At 37.9% G+C, this 27,904-nt stretch overlaps 2 protein-coding genes across 2 annotated transcripts; one reads left to right on the top strand and one right to left on the bottom strand.

Moving 5' to 3' along the window:
• Positions 1-12,941: 12,941 nt before the first annotated feature.
• LOC132281222 (uncharacterized) lies at positions 12,942-13,262 on the bottom strand. Its single transcript, XM_059782946.1, has one exon. The coding sequence runs from the start codon at positions 13,260-13,262 to the stop codon at positions 12,942-12,944; it is 321 nt and encodes a 106-aa protein (XP_059638929.1).
• A 10,643-nt stretch (positions 13,263-23,905) lies between these two features.
• LOC132281213 (sodium/calcium exchanger NCL2-like) lies at positions 23,906-27,664 on the top strand. Its single transcript, XM_059782940.1, has 9 exons — positions 23,906-24,200; positions 24,513-24,731; positions 24,839-25,032; positions 25,200-25,270; positions 25,542-25,791; positions 26,161-26,312; positions 26,403-26,661; positions 26,851-27,165; positions 27,266-27,664. The coding sequence occupies exons 1-9, from the start codon at positions 23,906-23,908 to the stop codon at positions 27,512-27,514; spliced, it is 2,004 nt and encodes a 667-aa protein (XP_059638923.1). The 3' UTR covers positions 27,515-27,664.
• Positions 27,665-27,904: the final 240 nt, after the last annotated feature.

The following is a 27,904-nucleotide window of genomic DNA, read 5'->3' as shown; positions in this document are numbered from 1 at the left end:
TTGTTTTAAAGATATTTTTCCCCTTTTTCTATCTTAATGAATGCATGGAATGTTTCATACTTAAACTCATCAATTTCACCATAAAACTCTCACACATGCTATATAAAGCAAATTTCTAAACTACATAACTAAAATTCTCATTTAAGATCAACTTTGCATAACAAGCATATAAGACATGGATTCAACTTCATGTAAGCATATTTAAATACAATAAAACAACTAACAATTAGTCACATATATTGCATACCTATCATTTAAGCAATTTTTACAAGAATTTATACTAATTGAACATACTAGACATCAATTCAAGTTATAAACTCACAAAAGTACAAGAAATAGTGCATTAGAACACCCTTACCTCAGTGGAGATGAAAATCCCCAAAACTCCAAATCAAAGCCGAACTCTTCGATTTGCCGCAAACGGCACCCAAAATTTTCAAGGGATGAGAGAGAAATCAAGGTTTGTACCTTGAAGCAAAATGGGAAAAGAAAAAGAAAAAGAGAATGAGGGGAAGATAGTTTTATGTGGAGAGAGAAAGTGGAGGTCAAAATGTGGCCTCTTAGTCACATAGATCAATAGTGGTGGGTCTTACCACACAATTTTCTTTTTGACTTTTCTTTTTCCCTTATTTCCCACCACACACACATATATGCATACAACTATACAAAATGGCACACAATTACATTAAATATGCACAAAATAATCATGTATGGTATGCAATGAACCCAAAATAAAATCCTCGTACACAACGATTTCGGTAGCATATTCCACCCAGGACTATCCGGCTCGACAAACGGAGAAAAGTTGAAATGACAACCGGTGCATTTCCAAGAGTTTTGAATTCAAGGAAATGTCCCACCCAACTCTCGGACACAGTCGACACACCCCACGATGTCCGGCACGCAAAACGAGAAAAAAACAAATATACCCCCGAAAATCAGAAAATTTCAGAAATTAGAAAATGACAAAATTCAGGAACATTACATAATTGATGTTATTAGAATGATTAATTGATGTTAATTACCCTAGAATGATTTTATGGTGGTATATAAAGTTCATGATTATGTGTGAATGTTGATTTGTATGAAAAACATGTCTAAGTATTGATTCCTACATTTATTGTGTTGTTAAATTGCTAGAAGTGATGTATGCAAATATGTATGATCATCCTTGAAATTATGATAAAGAATGTTTTATTGTATTATATGAAAATATTTATTCCATAACGTTGTAAGCATGAGACATACATGTATGTCATTGGGCAATGAAGGAAGGAAAATGTTTTGAATTGAATAATTAAAAGGGGTTTTACGAACCTATTTGAGAAAAGGATTTTGGTGAAAAACCCGAACGCCAAGGGAGTATCGAGGGTTCGTGACATTAATGTAATCTCAAGAGAATTAGGGAGATCGCCCTAGCGTGGTTGAGCCAACTGGGCCTCAAATGACGCCGCGGGGTTACCAAGGGTTAGGGACAGTGGCCAATCGTTTTCTCGTGTTGCCAAAGGGGTACCAAGAGACGGGTTACATTGATGGTTTGAAAAGTGAAGTTTTTGAAGTGAATTTGAAAATGAGGAGTGACATGCATAACATTGCATTCATGGCATGGAAATTTGTTAGTTTTGAACTTGAGAAATTTATGTCGTGTTTTCCCCGGTTTAGAATAATTCCTATTCTTTATCCCTATTCAATATTTGGATTCACGGGGCTACAAGAGGTGTGACTTAGGCACTGCCTACTGAGCAAATTGCTCACCCTATTATTTAATATTTTTCAGAACACAGAAAAGAAGTGGCAGATGACGTTCCACCACAGGCCTAGCATGGATTAGATGATCGTTTTGTGATTTTTGTATCTAAGTCTCACTATTTTTTTGTAAAACTTAACATAATGTGTTTTGTACGAAGACTTATGGACTCTTATTACTGTAATTATATCTATGGGCTGTAACTTTTATATAAGTTGTCTAAATGTTATAAAGTATGGATATTTGATCTTAACCTTGTATTTTGGGACTGTAATTATGATATTTGGATGAAATGGTATGTGGTTGTTCCACCATGGGATGAACTAAGTTAAGGTATAATGAATGGAGGAAAGGGATGCTGGAATATAATATTTTGCATTGTGTGTTGGGACAGGTTGGATAAGTCTAGAAGGCCAGAGCGAGGCTATTACATATTTTTTTATGTATCTAAGCAGGTTGTTGTAGGCCCCTTTTTAGCAAAGATCATGTCGAATTTTTTTTTTTTATAATTAGTATCATTTTAGGGTCGTTACACACTAAGTAAATCAAGAACATATTTATGCTGATTCACAAATATACCTTCTTTGGATCTAGCAAACTCCATTCTAAGAAAGTACTTTAATGCACCTAAATCCTTGATCTCAAAGTCAGCTGTAAGTCTCTTTTCAGTCTCTCCAATTCTTCATTGTCATTACCTGTCATGTAACGACCCGAACCCGTGAGTCCGAATAGCTAGTCGGGTTCTTACCCGAACCCGAAAACAACCAAGGGCAAACCAATCAACTAGGGTGTGTAAATTAATTATATAACTCTAAATGAGTCTAAATAGGTCAACATAAGTCATAAAGGTCATTTGAACCCATAACACAAAGTCTCGGACATAAGAATGAGGATTTCACACAATTGCGCATTTCGTTTTCAAGGAATTCCAGAGCAGTCCACACTAAAAAAGGTCATAACTCTCTCTACAATTTGAATTTTTAAGTGAGATTAATTTCATTGGAAAACTGACTGAAAATACTTGAAATTTGACTTAAGAATGTACCCATTTGGATTTAAAACGAGAAAGTTATAGCCTTCCAAAGTCTGAATTAAAAAAAAAAAAAAAAAAAAGAAGGGAGCCGGCTCCCATTTTGATGGAGCCGCCTCCTTCTGCAAAAGGAGCCAGCTCCATTCACACCAAAAGAGCATGCTCCATTCCAAAGGAGCACGATCCACCCCAAAGAAACAGGCTCCACTCTAATTTTTTTGACAAAATGACTAAAAAGAGCTGGCTCCCAACCTGGGAGGTCTCAAATCTACTACCCCAAATGCATTTCTATGTTGTAAATTCAATCTTCTCAACCCCAACATAGATAAATGATAAAATAACAACTTGACAAACTAATTCAAGGAATTCTACAACATGGCGACATAAAGAAACTTTAATTTTATCGTACATTCATCATATTTGTCCGGCAACAATGTACATAAACAAAATGAGTTTAAATTATATCTTTGAAAATCTATAAACCCCAAAAGAAGAATGAAATCCTAATGAGACCCTAAAAGATGGTGCTAAGGTCTCAAAAACCATTTTTATTGTAATAAATACAAAATGACTCCTAATACTATTAACAACAAAAAGGGGGGGGGGGGGGTAATATACACTTCAAGCACAAAAGAAGTCTAAGTCCCTTTCAACCCGACTAAGCTTGTGGTGGATTGTCGTCCGCCACTTCCTTTCCGTGTCCTGAAAAATGTAGAGAAATGAACACAAGGCCCAGTAGAGATTATCTAAAGGGCATCTCCAAAAATTAAGTAGACGAAACACATGCTTAGACATGTCAATGAATAGAGTAGGAGAATAGGGATCATGTCGGGATCACACATCATCAAATATTTACAACCAATCCACTATCAACCTTTTAAAATAATGCAATGCATGAAATGGCTTATGCAATGCATTCCACACACTCTCTTACACACCTAATCCACACACTGAAAATGTACTAACTAGCCAGACTTTGGTACCCCCGCCGTCCTTAAGGAGAATTTGCTAGTCATCCTTGGTAAAGGGTGACTCTCAACTACCATTTGAGGCCTGAGATAGCTAAATTACTCACGGGTACCTCTCGTGTCCCTATTAGCTAACTAGCACCGCCGATAAGGGGGTACCTCCCTAAAACCAAGTTCTAGAAAACTTTTCTTCAAAAACTTTCTTTAAACTTTTCCAATTCACTTCTCAAAAATTTCCTTCACAACATACCCAATACTCAATGCCAATGCAACAATGTTAATGTCATGCTCACAATTATCTATAAACTTCAATAGTCATCATTGTGCACTTATATCCGTAATTTTACCTCCACATGAATTGTTACACAATCATCAAATTATGAACATACATGGCATTGACAATGATACAATTATTCTACAAGTCAACATATGATCATTAACACCAAAATAGTATGAATTCTACAATTAGACATTCACATTGGCAATTTTACAAACACATAGTATACTTGGCATTTCAAGAATACTAAAAATGTCAATTTAATATCAAGTAGCATGTTTGCTCACAATTAGCCACGTAGTCCATTCAACAATTTAAGTTTCTTATCACATAATCATCATTTAACATATAACAACAAATAAATTAACATATATCATCAATTTAATAAAACCCTAATATGCTTGTAACGACTAGAACCCATAGATCCGAACCGTTAACCGGATCCTTACCAGAACCCAAGGTCAATTAAGGGCAATACCGTCCTTTCCTATGCTCATGGGTGACACACTAATCATCATAAGGTCCTCAAAAACTTCAAAATACAGCCTAAGGAGAGAAGTCAGTGATACGGGTCAAAAGGGCAAGATCAGCCTGTTGATGGCCCTTTGTCGGCTGGCTGAAAGTGTAAGTTCGGTCGGCTAATGAAGATAATCAGCCAACCGAAATGATTGATCAAATTGCATGTTCTTGGGATTTTACCAAAATGAACTGTTGGCCGGCTAAAGGTGGGGTATCGGCCGACTGATGCTGGAGTTTCGGTCGGCTGATGGGGAGGTTAAGCCGACCAAAACGATGATGCTGAGGATGTAACTATCTGGAATGGCCTCGAAATGGTCTATCGGTGGGCTAACAAGCCCTAGGATACTGTTATGTGCAGTCTGAAGATATTAGAATACTGGGCTCTTGTGAACCAACTCTGCACCAAACCTAATACATAATAAATCCCGAATTCAAAGCAACAGTGCTAAACATTTCACAAATATTAACATCAATAATTTATCAAAGTAAAACTTTATTTCCCATTCAACATAAAACATCTACATAGTCCCAATTTATTTCAAGATACTGTCAAGTGTCATAGTTACATTACATGGCCATGGTTTACAAAATGAACACACTTTTCTAAGGATCGAGACTTTACAAAACAATGGATCCAAATATATTTACATAAGGTGACAAAAATGAATTTCTAGTCCTCTTCAAACTTATGGTGGATTGTTATCCGCCACCTCCTTCCCATGACCTGAAAAAAATGTTAAATATAAAAGGTGAGCAAATTGCTCAGTAGGTGGTGCCTAAGACACACCTTTTGTGACCCCGTGAATCTAAACTAAGGAATAGATATAAGAAGAACAGGATCATGCCATGCCGGGAAAAATATCACAGTTTCAAGGCCAAAATAAACAGTGTGATGCTATGGAATGCAATACCATGTTATATCGCTTCCCATTTTTCAAAATCACTTTCATTCTTTACTTTTCAAACTGTTAGCATAACCCATCCCACGGTGACCCCATGGAGACACGAGAAAAGGATTAGCTACTGTTCCTGACCTTTGGTAACCCCGTGGCATCATTTGGGCCCAGATAGCTCAACCACGCTAGGGTAATCTCCCTAGTTCCCTCTAGGTTACATTAATGCCACAGACCCTCGGTACCCCCTTGGCGTCCAGGTTTTCACAAAACCTATTTTATCAAAACTTTTTCCAAAATTCCCTTTTTCATTTCAAAACAATTCTTTCCCATTTTTCTTTCCCAATGCTATGCATGAATGCATCATGCTTTTCCATGTCATGCCAATGTCCATTTTCATACATCCAATTTAAGTTCAAATCACATAGTACAATTTTACAAGAAATCCTAAAAGAAATATCATGCTTTCACATTAAAACATAATAGGCGAGGAATGTTACCAATTAAGCATGCTAATTTATGCAAAATCAACTAACACACAAAATCACATACTTCATTTACAATAATTTTAGCATCTTGAAAGAAAATCAACACAATCTAGCATAGTAGACATCAAATCATGAAGGATAATTCACAAATGTACAAGAAATCATGCATTAGAAACCCCTACCTCCAAAAATGCAAAACCCCCCAATTTGGACCCTTAAATTTGAAATTCATAGGGTTGGCCAAATGGTGAATTGCTCCTATCAGTGCGTAAATCTCGACGAGCTCTCCGTTTTGACGCAAACGGTGCCCAAAAATTCCAAGAAACCAAAAAATGATTGAAACTTGAAATTTAAGAGTAAAAAAGAAAAAGAAAAAAGAGAAGAAAAGTGAGGGAGAAAGAGAGCTTACAGGGAGAGAGAAAGAAAAATGAGACCAAACATGATCTCATGGCCACTAAAATGGATGATGGTGGCCCCCCCAAAAAGATTTTTCTTTTTAACATTAAATTTCTACCACAAATTCATATATATGGGCTACTTATATTACAACCACACAAAATGACATACAACCATATAAATATGTATAAAATAAATATGCATGGAATGCAATGGACCCAAAATAAAATCTTCATACCAACAATTCTGGTAGCGGATCCCACCAGGGATCGTCTAGCCCGAAAAAACGGAAAAATGCTGAAATGGCAATCCTTACATTTCAAAAAGTCTTGAACTCAATGCAATACCTCAATCAGCTCTCGGACACACTCGACACACCCCACGGTGTCCGGTACGTAAAACGAGAAAAGACGAAAATACCCTTGGCAAAAAATTAAAAATCCCAGAAAATTGAAAGATGGTGAAAAACAGAAATATTACAATGCTACTACCAAATTAACATGAAATTGGCATGTAAAAATTGGGGAAAAACATGAATTCAATTACAAAATTTAAAAACTATGCAAGTTAGACAACTCTACCTTATTTTGAAACAAACACCCCAATTCAAGCCCTAGATTTCAAAATTCCAAGGGTGCCCAAATGATGATTTGCTCCGAACAAAATGTAGATCTCAATAAGCACTTCATCTTGCTGCAAACGGCACTAACAATCTCACAAAATTGAGAGAGTAATTATATTTTGAAATTTGTAAAGAAAAGAAAAAAGAAAAATAAGAAAAGAGAGGGGAAGAGAGTGCTGATGGGAGAGAGAGGAAAAATGAGGCCAAAATGGCCTCTTGGCCACTAAAATGAAGTGGTGGGTCCCACCACTTAAAAATATATTTTTCACTTAAATTTTCTTCCACAAAATTCCTATACATACACCACTTATAATACAACCACAAATTAGCATTGGAACAATTAACTAATGCACAAAAATAATTATGCATGGTATGCAATGGACCTAAGACGCAATCCCCGTACACAAAAATTTCGGTAATGGGTCCCACCTGGGACCGTCGAGCCTGAAAAATGCCAAAATGGCAACCATTGCATTTTCAAGAGTCCTGAACTCAAAGAAATGCCCCAACCAATTCCAAGACGCACCCGGCACACCCCATGGTGTTTGGCAAACAAAACGTGAAAAGAAGAAAATACCCTCAAAAAATCAAAAAATTGCAAAAAATGAAAAATGGCAAAAATTGAAAACATTACATGTCAAGACTATATCATCCATATAGATAATTAAGACTGCAACCTTGCCTTCTCTACTGTGTTTGTAAAACATGGTATGGTCAGCTTGGCTCTGACAGTAGTCACAATTCTTCACAACTCTCCCAAATATCTCAAACCAAGCTCTAGGGGACGATTTGAGACCATATAAAGATTTTTTCAGTCTAAAGACTTTATTAGTTCCCAATTTTCCCTCAGACCTAGGTGGTAGATTCATAAAGACCTCCTCCTCAAGATCTTCATTTAAAAATGCATTTTTTTACATCTAACTGGTGTAATGGCCAGCTGAAATTCATAGCCAAAGATAATAAAATTCTAATTGAGTTTATCTTGGCTATAGGAGCAAAAGTTTCCTGATAATCAATTCCATAGGTCTGGGTGAACCCTTTTACTACTAGTCTTGTCTTGTACCTCTCTATGCTATCATCAGTTTTACATTTCACAGCAAAGACCCACTTATAGCCTACTGTTCTTTTCTCTTTAGGTAAATCAACTATCTCTCAAGTACCACTTTTTCTAAGAGAATTCATTTCTTCCATCACTACTAACTTCCAATTCGGATCATCAAGAGCTTTCTGAATGTTTCTTGGGACAAAAAAGTGTGATATTTTTTAGGTAAAAACCGTATGAGTATGAGAGAGTTTTTCATAAGATCGGTATTTAACAATGGGATATTTTGGATTTGTATATTTGATTTGAATACCTTTCCTAATAACTATTGGAATATCAAGGTCTGATGGTTCTTGGTTAGGAGAAGCAACAGGAACTGAAGAAGAGTTAGGAATAGAATTACCTATAATATCTAGAGGTCCAGTTCCTGGAGGTTAAGATTGATCATTTCCAAAAGGAATAGGCTGACTTTGACTCTTTTGATGAGATATTCTCCTAGTATAAACCAGAGGCTCAGTATAGGGAACTTTTATGCCTGGTTGTACTGATTTTTTCCCTGTTTCAGATACAGTAATGTTTGGCACTATATGACTAGGATTCCCTTCATTATTTTTATTGGTTTTATCACATTGTTCCTTACTTTGAATTTTAGGAGTAAAAGTAGGATGATGTGAAGTAGTCAAAATTACATTTGGTAAAGGCAAGGAGATAAATCCCAAAAATTTTCTTCTATCACCTCATTCTCTCCCTAAAGAGAATATTTGTGAAAGTATGATTTATTTTCAAAGAAAAAGACATCCATACTCACATAAAATTTTCTCTCTTTAGGGATTATAGCACATATATCCCTTTTAATTATAAGCATACCTTATGAAAACACATTTTTCAGCTCAAGGATCAAGTTTGGATCGAGTATTATTGGGTATATGAATAAAAGCTATGCAACCAAAAACCTTATAGGTAAATCCGAGTATATCCTTAATAATGGAAAAATTCTTTTGAAACATTCTAGTGGCATGTTATATTTTAAAACACGTGTAGGCATTCTGTTAATCAAATAAAGCTGTTAAAACAGCTTCACCCCAAAGATATTTTGGAATATTCATTGAAAACATTATATATAACGACCAGAACCGGAGGTCCGGATCGCTAACCGGGTCTTTAAGCAAACCCGATGACACACTAGGAGTAAAATGGTCATTTTACAATGTGAGAGGTTTATCCATCATTAATTAGTCAAATGAAGTTTAAAACAATCATATTAGTCATTCCATGAGGTTTGAAAAGGTTCTACGGTCATCGGTTATGAATTCCCAAAAATGCCCTTACTCGGTTCAAGGGGAATTCCGACACTGTTCCACGAAAATAATCATAACTCTCAACATGAATGAAATTTGAAGACGATGTTGGTCTCATTGGAAAGCTAACTCAAAATCCTTGAAAATGGACTCAATAATGACCCTATTTGGGTTCAGAACGAAGAAGTTATGACCGCCCGAAGTTAGATGATCAAAGCTAGCAAACTGACAAGGCAAAAGTGGGTACTGGAGGTCTTGAACTGGTTTAAGAATCCTGAATCGGTTCAAGATGGGCAGTATGCCCATATGTGAACCAAATGCACCCCTTGAACAGTTCAATGGGACTGAACCGGTTCAAAATGGCTAGAACTTTAAAATTAGCCCAGAAAGCTTTAAAATGTACACTTGTGCCTATAGGCACCCCTTTGGTCCCTTAGTGACCTTACCTATAGTCCAAACCTGTCCAAAATCATGCAATTAACATTGTAAAAACATAATTAACCCCGTACCTTCAATTAAACCGAATATAAGTCCAATATATTGTTTGAAGACCGAATTAAAAAATTAAATACAAAGAATGAGGCCTCCATGGCCAAAATTACATAGCTTTAATATAAATAAACTGAAATCCTAATTACATCAATATCCATGGATGCATATCATTCACCGGCTCATCTCTGAATTCCTGAAAAATGTTAATGTTAATAGGGTGAGCTCAACAGCTTAGTAGAAAAAGCCTAAAGTACACTCCTAAAATTCCCGTGAGCCACAACCAAAGAAAAAAGAGATCAAGGAAAAGGGATTATGGGAATATAAGCCATATTATCATACATGAATTTCATAAATTCATAAACCATTCCATCACACATTACAATGTAAATGCCCCCTTCTCCGTTTCCAACCCAACCTCACCAAAACCTTCATAACCTTCACCCTAACTTACAACACAAATCATCACCTCACTTCCTAACCTTCTCTCCCACATCAAACCTTCATCCTCTCAACTCACCCCATGCCAGGAATATGTATGTCATGCAACCATTCATCAATATACAAGTCATAATTTACATCATAGTTATATTAAAACATCCAAACATAAAAAATTGATCACTCTTATTTTCACATTTTCTCATAGAAAAATAGCATGATTGACACAAATACAAGAAAAACCACCATAGTCTCAACCCACAACAATTAAATCAATACTATCTCGTGCTTAACATCACAACCAAAATTGACAAACTAAGCATGCTTCACAACATCAAATTATTCAAGTAAGAAAACACATAGAAACTCACTAAAATTATAGGACTTGTAATTTAAACTTTCCTTACCTCAACATAGCAAACCAAACAAGGCCTTAGCAAGCCCTAGCTTTTAAATTCTCCAAACCCTAGCAATATGGGTGCCAAGTGGAAGACCTCTCCAAGCTCTCCAACTTTTCCTTTCTTGGTCACCTCCAAAATCTCACTCTAACCCCTTCAAATCAAGATTTACAACAATGGAGACATGTGTATATAGATATATAGATATATAGAGAAAGGAGGAAGAAAACTAAAGAGAGAGAAAGGGTTTTCGGCCAAATGAAGAGGAAGAGAAATTGGTTGATTTTTTTGCAATTCATTCTATAGCTTTAAGTGCGCTACTTGTCAAAATTTGGTTGATTTATAATTTTGTGCAAAGTTACAATCTTGCCCTCCTTCAAACCATACATTGCCTCATTTGCCCCATAAATATCTACCTCTAATATATAGATATAGATGTATAAATTATGGGAGAAAAGTCCATTATGCCCCTTTCTTAAAATGACAAAACCGGGAGAAGTTTTCGAGTCCGGAAATCGTCCCGACTTCCAAAAATTTTAAAAATAATACCTTCAGCTCAAATAACCAAAACGCCCCTCTGGGCCCGCGTGGCATGCAAAACGAGGTAAGGATTAAAATAACCCAAAAAAATCAAATAAATTACAGAAATAGTAAATAGGGAAAATCTGTAACATTACATTATAGAAGGAGTCACTTCAAGTAAATGTTTATTTTTTCTTTCAGCAATTTCGTTTTGTTGAGGGGTATCCACACAAGGTGACTAAAGATGGATACCCTGTTCTTTAAAAAAACTCCCCAAAATTTTATTTAAATACTCGGTTCCATTATCAGTGTGAAAAATGCTAATTTTTTCTTGAAACTGAGTTTCAACCATTGTGTAAAACCTCAAACTTTTCATTCATCAAATAAACCCAACATAAACGGGTATGATCATTTATAAAAGTAACAAACCATTTTTTCCTAGAGATAGTACTGACTCTTGAAGGTCCCCAAACATCACTATGTATTAAATAAAATGGTTTTGAAGAAGTATAAGGTTTTGGCAAAAAAGTAGTACGATGACTCTTAGATAAGCAACAACTTTCACAATAGAATGATGAACAATCCAAACCTTTAAATAAAGTAGGAAACAAATGTTTAAGATATGGAAAGCTAGGATGTCTTAGTCTTAAATGCCAAAATATTATTTGTGCATAAACAGAGTTAGAACTAACATTACAAAGGCCCTGAGCCATTTTATTACTGGAGAAGTCCCCATCAAAGTAGCAAAGTCCATCTATTATCTTAGCACTGCCAATCTTCTTACCTGAGCTCCGGTCCTGAAATTTACAGTAAGAATCACAGAAAATTACATAATAATTAGATTCTTTGGTTAGTTTACTCACAGATAAAAGGTTACAGGCTAGTTTAGGGACATGGAGAACAGATTTAAGATCTATATTCTCGGATAATTTTATCAAACCTTTTTCCTATAATAGGTGAGAAACTTCCATTTGCAATTCTAATTTTTTTTAAAGGCCAGAACATGGTGAGTAAGTGCTAAAAAGATTGGAAAGGCTGGTCATATGATCAGAGGCTCCAGAATCGATGATCCATGGAGTAGAATTTAAATAACAAGAAAGGGCATTAAGTGCACTACCTGTTTGTGCAAGAGAAACACTAGGAATACTAGATGAGGAATTAAATTTCAGCAACTTCAGAAGGTGATCCATCTGCTCCTTGCTTAAGGGACTTGTCTTAGCTTCATTAGCAGTAGGAACCGCACGCCTATTTCTGTCACCAGGCTTGCTACTTTTCCAATTCGCTAGTTTTTTGTGGATTTTTCAACAGTTCTCCTGAGTATGTCATGGTTTGTTATAGAAGTCACACCAGACTCGTGGCTTCTTTTCAAGTTTTTGTTGAAAATTGACTGTTTTATTAGCAGCAGTCTTGGCAATAATAAGGGCAGAACTCTCAATAGGTCCACTTGTAGTCTTTTTCCCCAACATTACATGTATGTGGCTTTCTTCTCTTCAAACCTCATCAAACACCTCACCAATTGGAGGAAGTGGAGTCCTGCCAATGATCCGTCCCCGTACTTCATCAAATTCTACGTTGAGCCCAGCAAGGAATTTGTAAATGCGATGAGCCTCCACGGTCCGTTTGTAGTGATTGGCATCTTCATTGGATTTCCATTCATAATCATTGAATAGATCCATATCCTGCCAAAGGCGTTTCAATGAATTGAAATACTTAGTGATCGAGTCTTCTCGTTGCCGAATCTCACCAAGTTTTAGAGTCAATTCGCAGATTTGAGACTGATTTCCCAAATCAGAGTACATCTGATTCACGTTGTCTCAGAGCTCCTTAGCCGTGGAGTGGCACATATAGCTGGAGCTAATATCCTCGTCCATGGAGTTCACAAGCCAAGTCATCACCATTGAATTTTTTGCATCCCAGGTTACGTACATTGGGTCCTCCGATACTGGTGCCTTCTTGTCTCCCGTCAGGTACCCAATCTTTCCCCGCCCTCTGATGTACATCTGAACGGACTGGGACCACCGTAAATAATTGTCACCATTAAAGCGAATATTGGTGATCTGAACTGAGTGAGAATCGGCATTGGGGGCTTGGGTTGCAGGATTTGTTGGTTGGGTTGTGATAGGCGAGGTTGACATGGAAAAACGTTAGATATGGCTCATCAACGAATAAATTGTGCAGAAAAGAAATATGGAATAAATCTTTTCTCTATATTAGTACACAATTCACAAGTTTACACCGATTCTTTTATAAAAGAGAATACACACACAAAATTAGAAAACTGATTACAATAACTAGTTAGCCTAATTAATAATTTTCTAATTTACAACATTTGACAAATATTCAATTTACAGCAAATATCCTCCAAATATTATAATATTTAGAGCTAATAATATTTGGTAGTATTACTACCGAATCTTTCATTTTCAACATTTTTCAACTTCAATCTGGTGGGATCAATTCATAAAATAAATACATATCCAGCCAACATAATCTACTAAATGAACTCGAATCTTCACGATTCAATCGTGTATACAGTATCTGGACTTTCTGGCAACAAAGATCGAGAGTGCTCAATCTTAATTTGGTGGTGATGGGAGTTGGTATTGCTAGTCATCTTGGGCATTGCAATTCTGACTTTTCTTGCAGGGCCTCTGGTATATGCTGTCTATAACTTATCGGTTGCAGTTCGCATACCTATTTTCTTCATATCTTTTGTAGTAATTCCTCTGGCCTTGAATGCTAGAGTGGCAGCATCAGCCATCTTTCCTGCAAGTCAAAAGAATTCAAAATTTTCTTCCTTGACATTTTCAGAGGTTTGTCTCTCAATTAGCTTTTCCTTCTTTATCTTCTTCATTATGTATGGGATTGGAATTGAATTCTTTGGGCCAAACTAGTACACATTTTTTTCTTTGTATAAGTTTCTCCAGGGCTGGTCCTGAGATTCCAAATATTTTGAGAGGCCCTAGGCAAACTTTTAAATGTGAGGCCCTTAAGTTTCACACAGGCAAAAAAAATTATAAAAGTACGGAATTTTCACACGATGCTTTCAAATTGTATAGCTACTTTAATTGTGCGCATGTGCATTGTGCATAAGACAACTAACTAATAACTATAATCGTCATTCGTTAAGCCTTCATGTTCATTGACTAACTTCCTATGATCTTCATTCATTAAATCTTCATATTTATTGAGATTTTCTTTATTTGCTTTCACATTCATATGTTCTTCATTCACCAAATCTTTAACTAAACTCTCTATTTGTGTATTGCTTCTAAAAAACTAAAGATTATCTCCTTTTTGAGATTGAATCAATTCTTCTTCTTCTTCTTCTTATTTATTTATTTATTTTCATGCCCAGATTCAAATTTTCTTGTAGACATAATGAAATCTCTTAAAATCTAAATAATAGGAACCATAATCAACATAAAACTAGACTGCAAAATAATAATAATAATAATAATAATAATTTGCTTTGTTTAAAGAAAAAATATATTACCTCAATATGCAATGATTTGATTCAAGTTGAAGGCAAATAACATCACGAGATCCTAAGAAGAGTGTCCTGCTAGCATAAAAGAAGATCACAATTAACATAAAACGGATGGAGAATCAAACAGAAATAATAATAACTAAGCATTGCCGATCATACAATAACTATAATAAAAATAAAAATTAAAAAAAAATCTAAAATCAAGCAACTTGGTCGAATGATCTCCTGGCTGGAGTTTTCACTGGAATCTGGAGGAGAGGAGAGAAGACAAAACAGAGTATCCAAAATACGGTCCAAAAGTGGAAACGGGGAATAGAAAACTGTAACGTCTTTTTTACATTCATTGTTTATCTTTTTTACTATATATATAGGAGGCTGAACTTGTAGTGCTGAAGAAGTAGTGGGACTTTTAGGTTATATGTGGCAATAGTTTTGTCTTTCACTCTTTATATTAACTACACTTTGTGTGTGTTTTTTTTGAGAGCCAATTAGCCCTTTCTTGATTTCAGGATGAGGAATCAACTTTAGTAGCAGTGATTGATTAATCATTGCTACAGAAGACCTGTGCAAATTAATAGAAAAAACCATTAACTTTTGTTTTGTTAAAGCCTACTCTTGATTTCCATGTGTTTGTACATTCTGATGGCTAGTGCTTTGACAGTATTATTAACTGAAATTCTAGCTGAGCCAACTTCAAATAACATCAATAATGGTGGTATGGCAAATTTTTTAAGTGCGTTTCCAGAGGCGATATCAGAATTAGGTTTTCAACCTTAGGGGGTTCGGCTTCACCATGGAGGAGGGCCAACCCTCCTCCCCTCCTTCACCGGCAAGGTCTGTCTGCCGGAATTCACCACCCATTCGACCTAAGTATAATAGTTTTTTTGATGAGACATAAGCCACTTTCAAAAATCTCAATTATCACCAAGAATGCAGAGGTGTAAAAGTGTCCATTACAGATGATGATGTTGCTAAAGAAGTTGCGTTTTGGAAATCGTCTGTGGTTGGATATGTAATGGGCAAGAAACCCTACTACCCTTATTCAAATCTTTTGTGGCCAAATATTGGGCTAAAGATTTCACGTTAGTATACCTTAAAGATGGTTTTTTCATTGTGCGCTTCAAAATTGAAGAGGATGTACAGAAGGTGTTGTCTAGAATACACACTTTTGAGGGAAGACCAATTATTATGAAGAAATGGAATAAGAATGTTAATCTACAGAAAGAGATTCTTGAAACCGTTCCCGTATGGTTGTGTATACATGACTTACCGGTCCATTGCCGAAATGAAACATCTATCTCTAAGGTTTGTTCATCTTTTGCGAAACCTATATACATGGATGATCCAGAGACACATAGGGATAAGGGACAGTTTGTGAGAGTTATAGTGGAAGTGGATGTTAAAGAAGAGTTGCCGGATTCCACGATTGTTGATATTCATGGTATTGATTGTCATATTGAACTGGATTACGAATGGAAACCGACGGTGTGTAAACCGTGTAAGAGAGTTGACCATCTTGAAGAGAGATGTCCCCAAAAGGTTATTCAGATTACCACCAAACCAAAGAAACCCACATAACGATGGGTGGTTAAACAGAAAGGCAAAATGGTTACAATTACAGATGCTGAGAAGGTGCTTGATATTATGCTACAGAGAAGCATACCAGTTGCTCCTGTAGTTTCTACTTCAAATACTTTTGAGTTATTGGACTCTAATGATTCTATAGATGAGGAAAATACACTTGAGGAGGAGAATGTTGTCTTGGAAGTTAAAGAACTTGATGTCACAAATCAACAAAATAAAACAGTAGAAATAGATGGTTTGGGAGTTCTTACGGCTTCAAATACTATGGAGGATTGCACTGAGATGGTTTTGGGAGAGTCCAGGGATACACATTCAGTTGAGGCTATAGTTGACGAGGTTCCAAACAATGAAGAATTAGTTGATTTAACAATTGACAATACTGTTAACAGAGAGAAAAATGTGTGTATTTCAGATCCTCAAATTGAGGAAGAGGATTTAGTTTTGAAGAGGGATTTCAAGGATACATCTGAGAGCCTAGAGCAAGAGGGGGACATTCAGGCAGTGGAGGTCCAACAAGGTAGCAGATCATCCAAGCAGAGGAAGAAACCCTATGTGTCTCATTCAGACAGAATAACTAGGGGAATGCAAATTGGCAGTGGGTCACTGCCTAGCTCTCAATAGTGCTAGGAGCATGGAATGTGAGAGGTCTTAATAGACCTCCCATGCAAAAGGAAGTAAAATAGTGGATTTTAGATCATAAATTTGTTTTTACTGTCCTTGTGGAAACTAGAGTTAAGGAGGGTAAGGCATCCAAAATTCAGAAAAAAATATGCCCTCAATGGAGTTGGTTGGCTAACTATAAGTCTAGCTATTTGGGAAAAATTTGGTTTGGTTAGAATAGAACTTTATTTGATGTGGTTTTGATTCAAGAAGATGCTCAAGCCATGCTAGTGCAAGACACATATATTGATTCTGTTAGAAGCATCTATATTACTGGGGTTTATGCTGCTAATAGAGTTAAAGATAGAAGAGATTTGTGGAAATCTCTTAAGGTTAGTGCTGAAAAAATTTCAGGACCTTGGATTGTTTTGGGAGACTGGAACATTATTAGATATAGCCATGAAAAGAAAGGGGGTCTATAAGTCCCTCAATGTAGACTTGATGAATTTAATAGCTTGATTTATGACATTAGAATGGAAGATCTCCCTACAAATAAGGGTGAGTGGTCTTGGAGCAACGAACAGAATTTATATTCAAGGATCAATGCTAAGTTGGACAGAGTACTTGTGAATTCCATTTGGTTACAACAGTTCAATAATTCTAAGGTGTCTCTTACACCTGTTTTTTTGTCAGACCACTATGGCCTGGCAATTCAATGGTATTTTGACTGCTCGAATGGTCCAAAACCTTTTAAATTCTTTAAGATTTGGTGTTTACAAGAGGAAGTTGAGAAGGTTGTTAGCAAAACATGGGAGATTGCAATTACTGGCAGCCCATTACATGTTCTTCAGAAGAAATTACGAGCTGTGAAGGTTGCTGTGAAGGAATGGAATAAGGACAGGGGTACAATTTCAGAACACATTCAAACTATTAGAGATGAGTTCAATTCAGTTCAAATGGAGATGTTACAAGGGACAAAAACGCTAGACAATATAGCTAGAGAAAGAATTCTTTTTGGTAAGTTGCAAAATGCTCTTGATCTTGAAGAAATATACTGGGCTCAAAGTCCAGGATTAAATGGCTTCAAGAAGGAGATAAATGCACTGCTTTCTTCCACAATGTGGTTAGGCAAAGGAAATGCTCAAATTCCATTACTCAACTGCAAAACTCTACTGGTGACATCTCTTCAGACCCTAATACTATTAAAGATTGGTTGGTTAAGTTTTATGATGAATTGTATAAGAAACAAGGAGAAGTAGTTGTTGAGTTGAGGGCACCTAGAAAGGTGTTAAGTGAAAACGATTGTCAGAGTTTGGATTATGGTATTTCACCAGAGGAAATAAAAAGGGTTGTGATGTAATTCCACCCTGATAAAGCACCAGGTCCAGATGGATTTCCAGTCAGGTTTTATCAACAATTTTGGAGGTTTATTGGACAAGATGTTATAAATGCTATCAGTCATTTTTTCAATTAGAGTACCCTTCCACAAGGGATTAATTCAACTTTTCTTACTCTCATCCCAAAAGCTAATCATGGTGATAAAATTGCAAATTACAGACCTATTGCCTTATGTAACCTGGCTTACAAAATTATATCCAAGATCTTGGAAAATCGATTGAGCAGAGTTCTCCCCAATATTATTGGACTTGAGCAAGTTGGTTTTATTAAAGATAGGAGGCTACATGATAACATCCTTCTTGTTTCAGATTTAATCAAAGGGTTTGGTAAGAAATATGGTGATCCAACCATTGCTTTCAAGGTTGATCTGCTTATGATTCTGTTGATTGGAATTTTATTCAGAGAGTGTTACAAGGGCATGGGTTCAGTGATAAATGGATCAAATGGATTTCAGTTTGCATCAACTCTCCAAAATTTTTTGTTCTGTGCAATGGAGTCCCTGCTGGTTATTTTTCTGCTTCCAGAGGCATCAGGCAAGGCTGTCCTTTATCTCCACTGTTATTTGCTTTTGTCACAGAGTATTTCAGTAATTTGATGGAGAAGGCTATTGAAGAAGGTAGAATCAAAGTGTCCAAGGCTGTGTCACTTCAGTAATTTGTTGAGATTAGTGCTATACTCATATCTCTACCATTGGGTTTTTGGCTTTAAAATTCCTTGGGAGGTCAAGGTTGGATTCGAAAGGAAATTCAAACATTTCTTGTGGAGTGGAAAACAAGATGTTAAAAAGATGTCTCAACTAAAATGGAGTCAAGTGACTCTTCCAATTTCAGAGGGAGGTTTCAACCTTGGAAGAGTTCAAGACATAGATGTAGCTACAAAAATGACCTTGTGTTGGGATTTTGTTCAGAAGAAAGATAAGCTTTGGATCAAATGGCTGCATGCAATGTACCTTCAAAGAGTTTCATTTTGGAATGCAGCCCCAAAACCAACTGATTCTCCTATTTGGAAGCAACTTTTAGGGGTTAGGCAGTTGATTTTACAAAATATTGAGTTTAGAATTGGAGATGGGTGAAATTCAAACTGCTTACCGACCCTTGGTGTGAAAACCAATCTTTAATCCAAAGATTTGGGGCTACTTTGTTTAGACAGGTGGACAGACAAGCTTTATTGGCAGTGATTATTGTTGATGGTAGATGGGAAAGGCCTAATTATATTCCTGAGAGAGTTTTTAATGTTATACAAAGGATAAGAATTATACCCGGTTCAGATATTATTGGCTGGAAGCATGGTGGCTTTTCTTTAAAATCAGCTTGGAATTTATGTAGGTATACACATCAAATTGTGAATTGGAGTGACATTTGCTGGAAGCATTGTAGACCTCGAATTGCTGTGGTGGTTTGCATTATTTTACACAACAAAAATTTATCTTTGGTGAATTTGCAGAAAAGAGGCATTATCTTAGCTGCAATCTGTCACAATTGTATGAGGAATGTGGATTCTAATGACCATTTGTTTTGTACTTGTATCTATGCAAATAAGGTCTGGACAGAGATTTTTTATTTGCTACATATAGTGTATCCAGGCTGTACTTCTGTGCTGCAGATGGTCGATTGGTTTGGTTTGCAAACCACTACCAATTCTACTAAATTAAAAGTGTTGAGTGCAATTTTTTCAACTGCTATTTGGTAAATTTGGGCTGTTAGAAATGAATCTTTGCACAAGGGAGGTCACGAGCAAGCCACAAATGTTGCTCAATTTATTGTTTGGGAGGTTCTATCTCATCTCAAGATTCGTTTGGAAGACTTACTTAGCCTTTTTTAATGTTGTTCAGTTTTGGTCGCTGATCAAGTGGAATTGGAGTTTTGTCTCATCGGATTTCAAGATTGATGTTTTGAGAAGACCTTTCAATTTCTTTGTTGTTGGTTTTTGCTGCTGGTTTGAGGAAGATTGTTGCAGAGATGCAAGCTCTAGAGCAGGATTTTTCTGTTTTATTTTGTTTTTGTTCCTTCTAGTTCACTCTAGGCCAGCTTGTTTTTCTTTTGCTGCTTTGAAAATGGACTTAGTCCATTACTTGCTTTGTACTAGAGGATGTCCTCCATGTTTTTGTAATTGTACTATTCGGTTTTTTCTTATATAAAACAAAAATCCCATTCAGAAAAAAAAAATAAAATAAAATAAGATAATGGTGGTATGTATCTTCATATAAAAATAAAATATAAAAAAAACCCTTAATTTGGCACTTTTAAGTATGAGCATAATTTAGAGATCGAAAAAGTTAAATTATTACCTCAACGGCTCAATCCACTAGAAGGGATCCTTAATTTTCGTAGGATTGAATGTGAAAATGCAAAAACTTATGAGGAAAAGGGGTATGATTGCTGCTGTTGTGAGATTGGAGTGGAATTAGGGAGAGGAAAAAAACAAAAAGTGCCTGCCATAGATTATGGACTCGATCCCCATGAAAGACACATGTACAAAGGCACACATTTATTAATACTCCGTATTTTTTTTCCATCCCCTATTGGTCTCAAAATTTGAGGCCCAAGGAGACCAAGACTTGTCCTAACTTAATTTTTTTTTTTTCATCCTTTATGGGACTCAAAATTTTGAGGCCCTCTAAAATTTGAGGCCCAAGGCCAGGGCCAGCCCTGGCCCCTGAGCTTCTCTCTGGTGCGGGCTTATGTTCTTCATTGAGGCTAAACCTAGCTACATGTCACGGGCCTAGAGATTTGGTGCAGCGGCACGGCCCGTGCGGCACCAAGGCGTTGCTTCAGCTCGCGCAAGCGCCCTGGTCAGCCACCACGACCTGCCCTCCCAAGGATACATGCTGACTGGTTTCGGCCTGCCATGGCCTCGTCAGGGGAACGGCTCCAGCTCCCGACCAGTTTGTGCAGGGATGGCCAACTCCCTTCTTCATAGTCAAGTCCAAGACTAGCGACAAGCACCTCGAACTGAACCGAGTCGACCTGCCTGAACTCTGAAGAGGTACCATCCTATGGTCCTGCACGCCCCTTCCCTGGAACCATTCCCAGTCAATGAATGTTCTTAGCCAACCAGCATGCGTATCTTCTATGCTCATGGCGTCGTTAGGAATCGGATCGTGACATTCTCCCCCACCCAAATCCTGCGACACCCTCGTCGCAGTGCGGCGCTGACTCCGCTGCGTCCAACTTTCCAAAGCCTGTTTCCTCCAAGTGGTATGCTCGCCTGCCCACCATCGCTTCCTTGTACAACCCCTGGCTGCACTCGCCCAATGATAGGGTTTCGGGCTAAAGGGACGCCCACTTCTTCGGGACGCAACCCCACGTTATGCCGCCTCCGCGACACCCCGAGCAAACAAGCGCCCTCCGGCTGACTTGATACCCGCCCTTCACAACGGTTTGCACGCCTCTTGAACTTGCAAGAACTTTGGTGCGCGCGGCCCTCCGGCCATCCGATGCACGCGGCCCTCCGGCTTAAAGGACGCATCTTCATGGGGAGATGGAGGCTCTACTCCAACAGCATTGATTACCCACCGACGCTTTTTCAGTGCACCGTCTTCATTCTCAAGACCCCCGGATCGACAAGGGGGCACACCTTTGTGCTTTTCCCCAAGTCCTGCTCTGATACCATTTGTCACGGGCCTAGAGATTTGGCGCAGCGGCACGGCCCGTGCGGCACCAAGGCGTTGCTTCAGCTCGCGTAAGCGCCCTGGTCAGCCACCACGACCTGCCCTCCCAAGGATACATGCTGACTGGTTTCGGCCTGCCATGGCCTCGTCAGGGGAACGGCTCCAGCTCCCGACCAGTTTGTGCAGGGATGGCCAACTCCCTTCTTCATAGTCAAGTCCAAGACTAGCGACAAGCACCTCGAACTGAACCGAGTCGACCTGCCTGAACTCTGAAGAGGTACCATCCTGTGGTCCTGCACGCCCCTTCCCTAGAACCATTCCCAGTCAATGAATGTTCTTAGCCAACCAGCATGCGTATCTTCTATGCTCATGGCGTCGTTAGGAATCGGATCGTGACATTCTCCCCCACCCAAATCCTGCGACGCCCTCGTCGCAGTGCGGCGCTGACTCCGCTGCGTCCAACTTTCCAAAGCCTGTCTCCTCCAAGTGGTATGCTCGCCTGCCCACCATCGCTTCCTTGTACAACCCCTGGCTGCACTCGCCCAATGATAGGGTTTCGGGCTAAAGGGACGCCCACTTCTTCGGGACGCAACCCCACGTTATGCCGCCTCCGCGACACCCCGAGCAAACAAGCGCCCTCCGGCTGACTTGATACCCGCCCTTCACAACGGTTTGCACGCCTCTTGAACTTGCAAGAACTTTGGTGCGCGCGGCCCTCCGGCCATCCGATGCGCGCGGCCCTCCGGCTTAAAGGACGCATCTTCATGGGGAGATGGAGGCTCTACTCCAACAGCATTGATTACCCACCGACGCTTTTTCAGTGCACCGTCTTCATTCTCAAGACCCCCGGATCGACAAGGGGGCACACCTTTGTGCTTTTCCCCAAGTCCTGCTCTGATACCATTTGTCACGGGCCTAGAGATTTGGCGCAGCGGCACGGCCCGTGCGGCACCAAGGCGTTGCTTCAGCTCGCGCAAGCGCCCTGGTCAGCCACCATGACCTGCCCTCCCAAGGATACATGCTGACTGGTTTCGGCCTGCCATGGCCTCGTCAGGGGAACGGCTCCAGCTCCCGACCAGTTTGTGTAGGGATGGCCAACTCCCTTCTTCATAGTCAAGTCCAAGACTAGCGACAAGCACCTCGAACTGAACCGAGTCGACCTGCCTGAACTCTGAAGAGGTACCATCCTGTGGTCCTGCACGCCCCTTCCCTGGAACCATTCCCAGTCAATGAATGTTCTTAGCCAACCAGCATGCGTATCTTCTATGCTCATGGCGTCGTTAGGAATCGGATCGTGACATACAGCTCGTCTCTTTTTCTCTTTTTGTAATAAACAAGCCTCTATGTGAAGACTAGTCAATATAGTAACCTTAATGAAGTGAAATCAGCAGCTAGTCTTCCCTTATATTCCGAACCAAACTTCAAGTCCTTTAGGTAGCCATACAAACAAACTCATCGAAGAAAAAATCTTGGCTAAGTACTCTTTTATTAATTAAATTTTATTCAGTTTCACACCCTACCGTAGACACCTAACCTCAATTAAAAGTTCAACCTAACCTCAATAAATAATAGTTAATTTGCGTGTGCATGTGCAAGTACAGGCCATTTTCATGTATAATACCTATTACCCACTACATGTGAATGGCCATAAATTATGCATTGTTGTCGATAACGTGATTGCCTAATGTATAAACTTCACGTACCATTCTTAGTTGCGCTAATAAATTCATGATGACAAAAATATAGCTAATTGATGTCACCTTATGACATGAGCATGTTGCTAATTAGCTTAAACAATAATGGAGTACGCATGATCTATGTTAGTAACTTAGTTTAATCATCTAAAACTCAAAAAGACTTGAAAAATAAAAATAAAACGTTTACTTTACTTCATTTCACAATTCAACAACCATCTATGTCGAGATCTAAGTTGCTGTCATTAGTATATAAATGAGCACCATCCAAGGCCCCTGAATCCAACTGATCTAAGCTGTTTCTCAACTATGACAAGCCTATTATTATGTATGGCCTTTCTCCTCCTTGAGGCTGGTGTGGTGCAAAGCCGGTTTTTAGGACTCAACTCCATATCAAAAGTAATGGTCTCAGATGGAGTAGATCATCTTGACGATCCATCTACAATAATTCTTGGTTCCGAAGGCTTGTTCTCATCTTCATCAGAAATCTGCTACCACTTCTATGGATTTTTTCCATGTGCAGACAACATCTCAGGCTACATATTTCAAATACTGATCTATCAGTACTTGTTGGTTGTTGGGGAAAAATTTCTAACAAAGGGTAGCAAGTGGCTGTTCAACATATTTGGCACTGGCATATTTGGTGCTACTATTTTTCGCATCCTTATGGTGCTACCAGGAGTAGTGGTAGTTCTCAGTAAGTCCCCCATCTCTTCCTTGTTCATTTGCCAATTTTCTGATCCTTGTTATGTGGACTTGATCTATTTTTTATTTAGGTGTTATCAGTCTAGGTGACTTCCAAAATAGGATTGTCCATTTTTAAATTATGTAGTGCATGAAACTAGAAGGGATTCAACCTATATATGTTTCACCTTTAATCTGGTGGGATCAATTCATAAAATATATACATATCCAGCCTAAGTGAATGAGTCCCACAAAACATTGTAGTTCTGTTATACATGGTCTATTAAATGAACTCTGATCTTCTCGATTCAATGTGCGCATGCAGTATCTGGACTTTCTGGCAACAAAGAGAGTGCTCAATCTTTGGTGGTGATGGGAGTTGGAATGCTAGTTGGAACAAGTGTTTTTTGTCTTACATTGCAGTGGGGAACATGTGTTATCTTCGGCAGAAAAGAGTTCAAACCAAAATCATCAACTTCCCTAGATTCACAACCGTCAACTTCAAAATGTTTGCTGGTTGGAGAAAAACTATCACACTTAACTGGTCTGTTTCTTTTACACCAATGAATTTGCCTCTGTTAAATTGGTTCAACTTGGAATGTATATCATCGTTCATATGTAAACCAGTGCTGAGTCACTTTCTCTCCCTAGATGGATTCACAGGTTCTGGTATTACAACTGATAACAAGACTAGCTATACAGCAGGATTTATGCTCCTGTCCTTGATCCCATTTGCTATAGTGCAACTATCCAATATCTTTGAAACATCATCCGGGAGTCGCGTGGTGATTCTGAGTGCACTTGTAGTATCAGTGGCATTGCTACTCTCATACTTTGCATATCAGGTACTTAAATAAAAATCTGATGCTGATTTTTTCCATTGATTCGCATTCCTAATCTTCAATGCATATATATATATATCGATTTTTGTTTACAGCTTTACGATCCATGGATTCAAGAAAGAAGTTTAGAATACACAAAGTATGAAAATCTGCTGCTCGGATTTTTGCAGCATGTGCAAAGGCATGCAAAAGGAAATCTCCTTACAGAGGAAGGGGCACCTAACATTCCTGTGATCAAAAGGTTTATCTTTTTATCACATATATATGCATTGTGTGTGTGTGTGTGTGTCTGTGCAAAGCCATGGAAGATCTGAAGGTCACTTTGATATATATCAAGTTTGATATTAAGTTATTTACTTCCTCATTTGATAAGTTACTTCCTCATTTGATAGCTGCAGATGTGAAGTTATGGAAGAAATAAAATAATATCAGCTCTAATAGTACCACCAGGACAGAGGACTACCTTTCTAGTCCTACCTCTGAAGTTGCTAATTTTCAAATTTATCTTGCAGATTATTCAATCAAATTGATAGAGATGCAGATAAATGCATAAAACGTACAGAAATGGAAGATCTGATGCAGGAAATTCAAACTGGAAATGTGCTGTTAGACAAAGAATTCTCAATTTTTGAAGCATTTGACTCGAACAAGGATGGAATGATTAATGAAGAAGAGTTCATCAAGGGATGCGAAGAGGGGATAAATAGAGCCAAACAGAGAGTTGAAGGTGGAGATTCTAAAGCAAGAAAATCCTTACAACAGGCAAGCAACCTAATTGTCACATAATGGAAGTAGCAACCTCTGTTTAGCTAACAGAAGTGGCAACTTCTTCCATCCTTTGGGCATTCCCATTGATCCTTGCAGAAGTCGAATATTAGACTGCATTGTACTATTGTTTCGATCCACGTCTTATTTACAGTAATCATACCCATCCCTTGGCCAAGTTATTGAAAAGATGCAAAGAAAATTGAAAATTAATCTTACAAATTACAATATCATACCAAAATTAAAAAAAAAATAGAAGCCTCCTTGATATAATTGCACAAGGTACCACGTCTATACAACTTCACTAATAATTATTGGTAATTAGATTTTTCTTATGGAGGAAAATTAGTTTGAGCATCTGTGCAGGTTGTTCAGCCATGGATTAATAAGAGACGACTTGAACTTACAAAAATTGAACGTCTTATGGCAAGAATTTTGAAGCACGTCCATTATGAAGTACTTGAAGCCAGAGGCCTCCTCACTCATGATGGAAGACCTAATCTAGATCACATAAAAAGGTTCATTTTTAACATTTCATCTAGTTTTTTCTTTGATTTTGGTGAATATTTTCTTTATATTATTTCTTATTACAAAAATTATTTTGGCAGCCTCTTTAAGCAGTTGGACAAAAGTAATGATGGATATATAGAGCAATCTGAACTAAAAGAACTGATTCAAAATGTTAACTTCGGAATAGAACTGGACCATAATGGGGTGGTGGCAAAAGTGATGAAGGAATTTGATGAAGATGGTAACCTTATGATAGATGAGAAAGAATTTGTCAATGGAATCGGGAAATGGATTAATGAGGCTTCCCGTGTGTGCAGATGCAAGGACTCAAAAAGGTTTATTGATGAATTTGATCAGGTAGTCGTTACAAGTTTACAACTCATTTGTTATTGATTTAGTCATGTTAGACTTTACACAATTTTGTAGTTCCTAAGTTAATATGAGCTTGCCATTGAATTTTTTTTCTTTCTGAAAGGTAGTTAATCTTCACTCCATGTTTTGTAAATTCAATTATTGCATCACAAAATCTTGCATTTGAATCTGCAGATTACTTGGAAACAGTGGAAAGAAATTGACTCATTGGTCTATGGGGTGGAAAATAAGGAAGGCATCATTGATAAGTTTTTATCATGGGATTGCATAAAGGCGGTATTGCTAGTCATCTTGGGCATTGCAATTGTTACTTTTCTTGCAGGGCCTCTGGTATATGCTGTCTATAACTTATCGGTTGCAGTTCACATACCTACTTTCTTCATCTCTTTTGTGGTTATTCCTTTGGCCTTGAATGCTCGAGTGGCAGCATCAGCCATCTTTCCTGCAAGTCAAAAGAATTCGAAAATTGCTTCCTTGACATTTTCAGAGGTTTGTCTCTTAATTAGTTTCTTCTATTACAGTGATTTTTAGTTATTTTACAGATTTTCAATTTGGGAGAACTTGAGGCATTCAATTTGTTGATTTGCAGATCTATGGTGGAGTTGCTATGAACAACATAATGAACTTGTCAATATTTATAGCAGTTATATATATAAAAGGCTTGACATGGAACTTTTCAAGTGAAGTGCTTGTTGTTTTGGTGGTTGGTGCCATTATAGGTCTGGTTGCGTTCTTGCGCTCCACCTATCCTCTCTGGACTTGTATTTTAGCATTTTTCTTGTATCCATTCTCTCTGGCGCTGGTTTACGTTCTTCATTTTGTATGGGAATGGAACTGAATTCTATAGAGTTGTATCTTAGTATTGTTTTCTTTGTATCTGCTTCACTCTGGTGCAGGCTAGTCTCTTTTTCTCCTTCTGTAATAAAACAAGCACATCTTGGAAGTTTGATTTAGTTTTCAATCTCATTTGGCTATAGAATTTCATTTATTTACAAGGAGTGAAGCAGCAAATGTGAACTACGAACATGAAACTACATGCAGCACACTTTATCCACTCCATTGTGTAACCAAGGCGTTTCTAATGCTATCTTGTGATTTAACACCCCCATTTCTCCACCACTGTCTATAGACTTACAGAATTTTGTTTTGTGGTTCAGAAAAATGTATAATGGTGTTGGTTAAAATCACAAACCAATACTTATCTGCACAGAAAGCTTTTGTTCCCAGG

This window comes from Cornus florida, unplaced genomic scaffold (assembly GCF_030987335.1).
Source record: "Cornus florida cultivar Cherokee Brave unplaced genomic scaffold, ASM3098733v1 CherokeeBrave_3.0.0_Hap2_Chr01, whole genome shotgun sequence".
NCBI lineage: Eukaryota > Viridiplantae > Streptophyta > Magnoliopsida > Cornales > Cornaceae > Cornus > Cornus florida.
The sequence above is the reverse complement of the archived record's forward strand: the minus strand, read 5'-3'. Positions and strand labels throughout refer to the sequence as shown.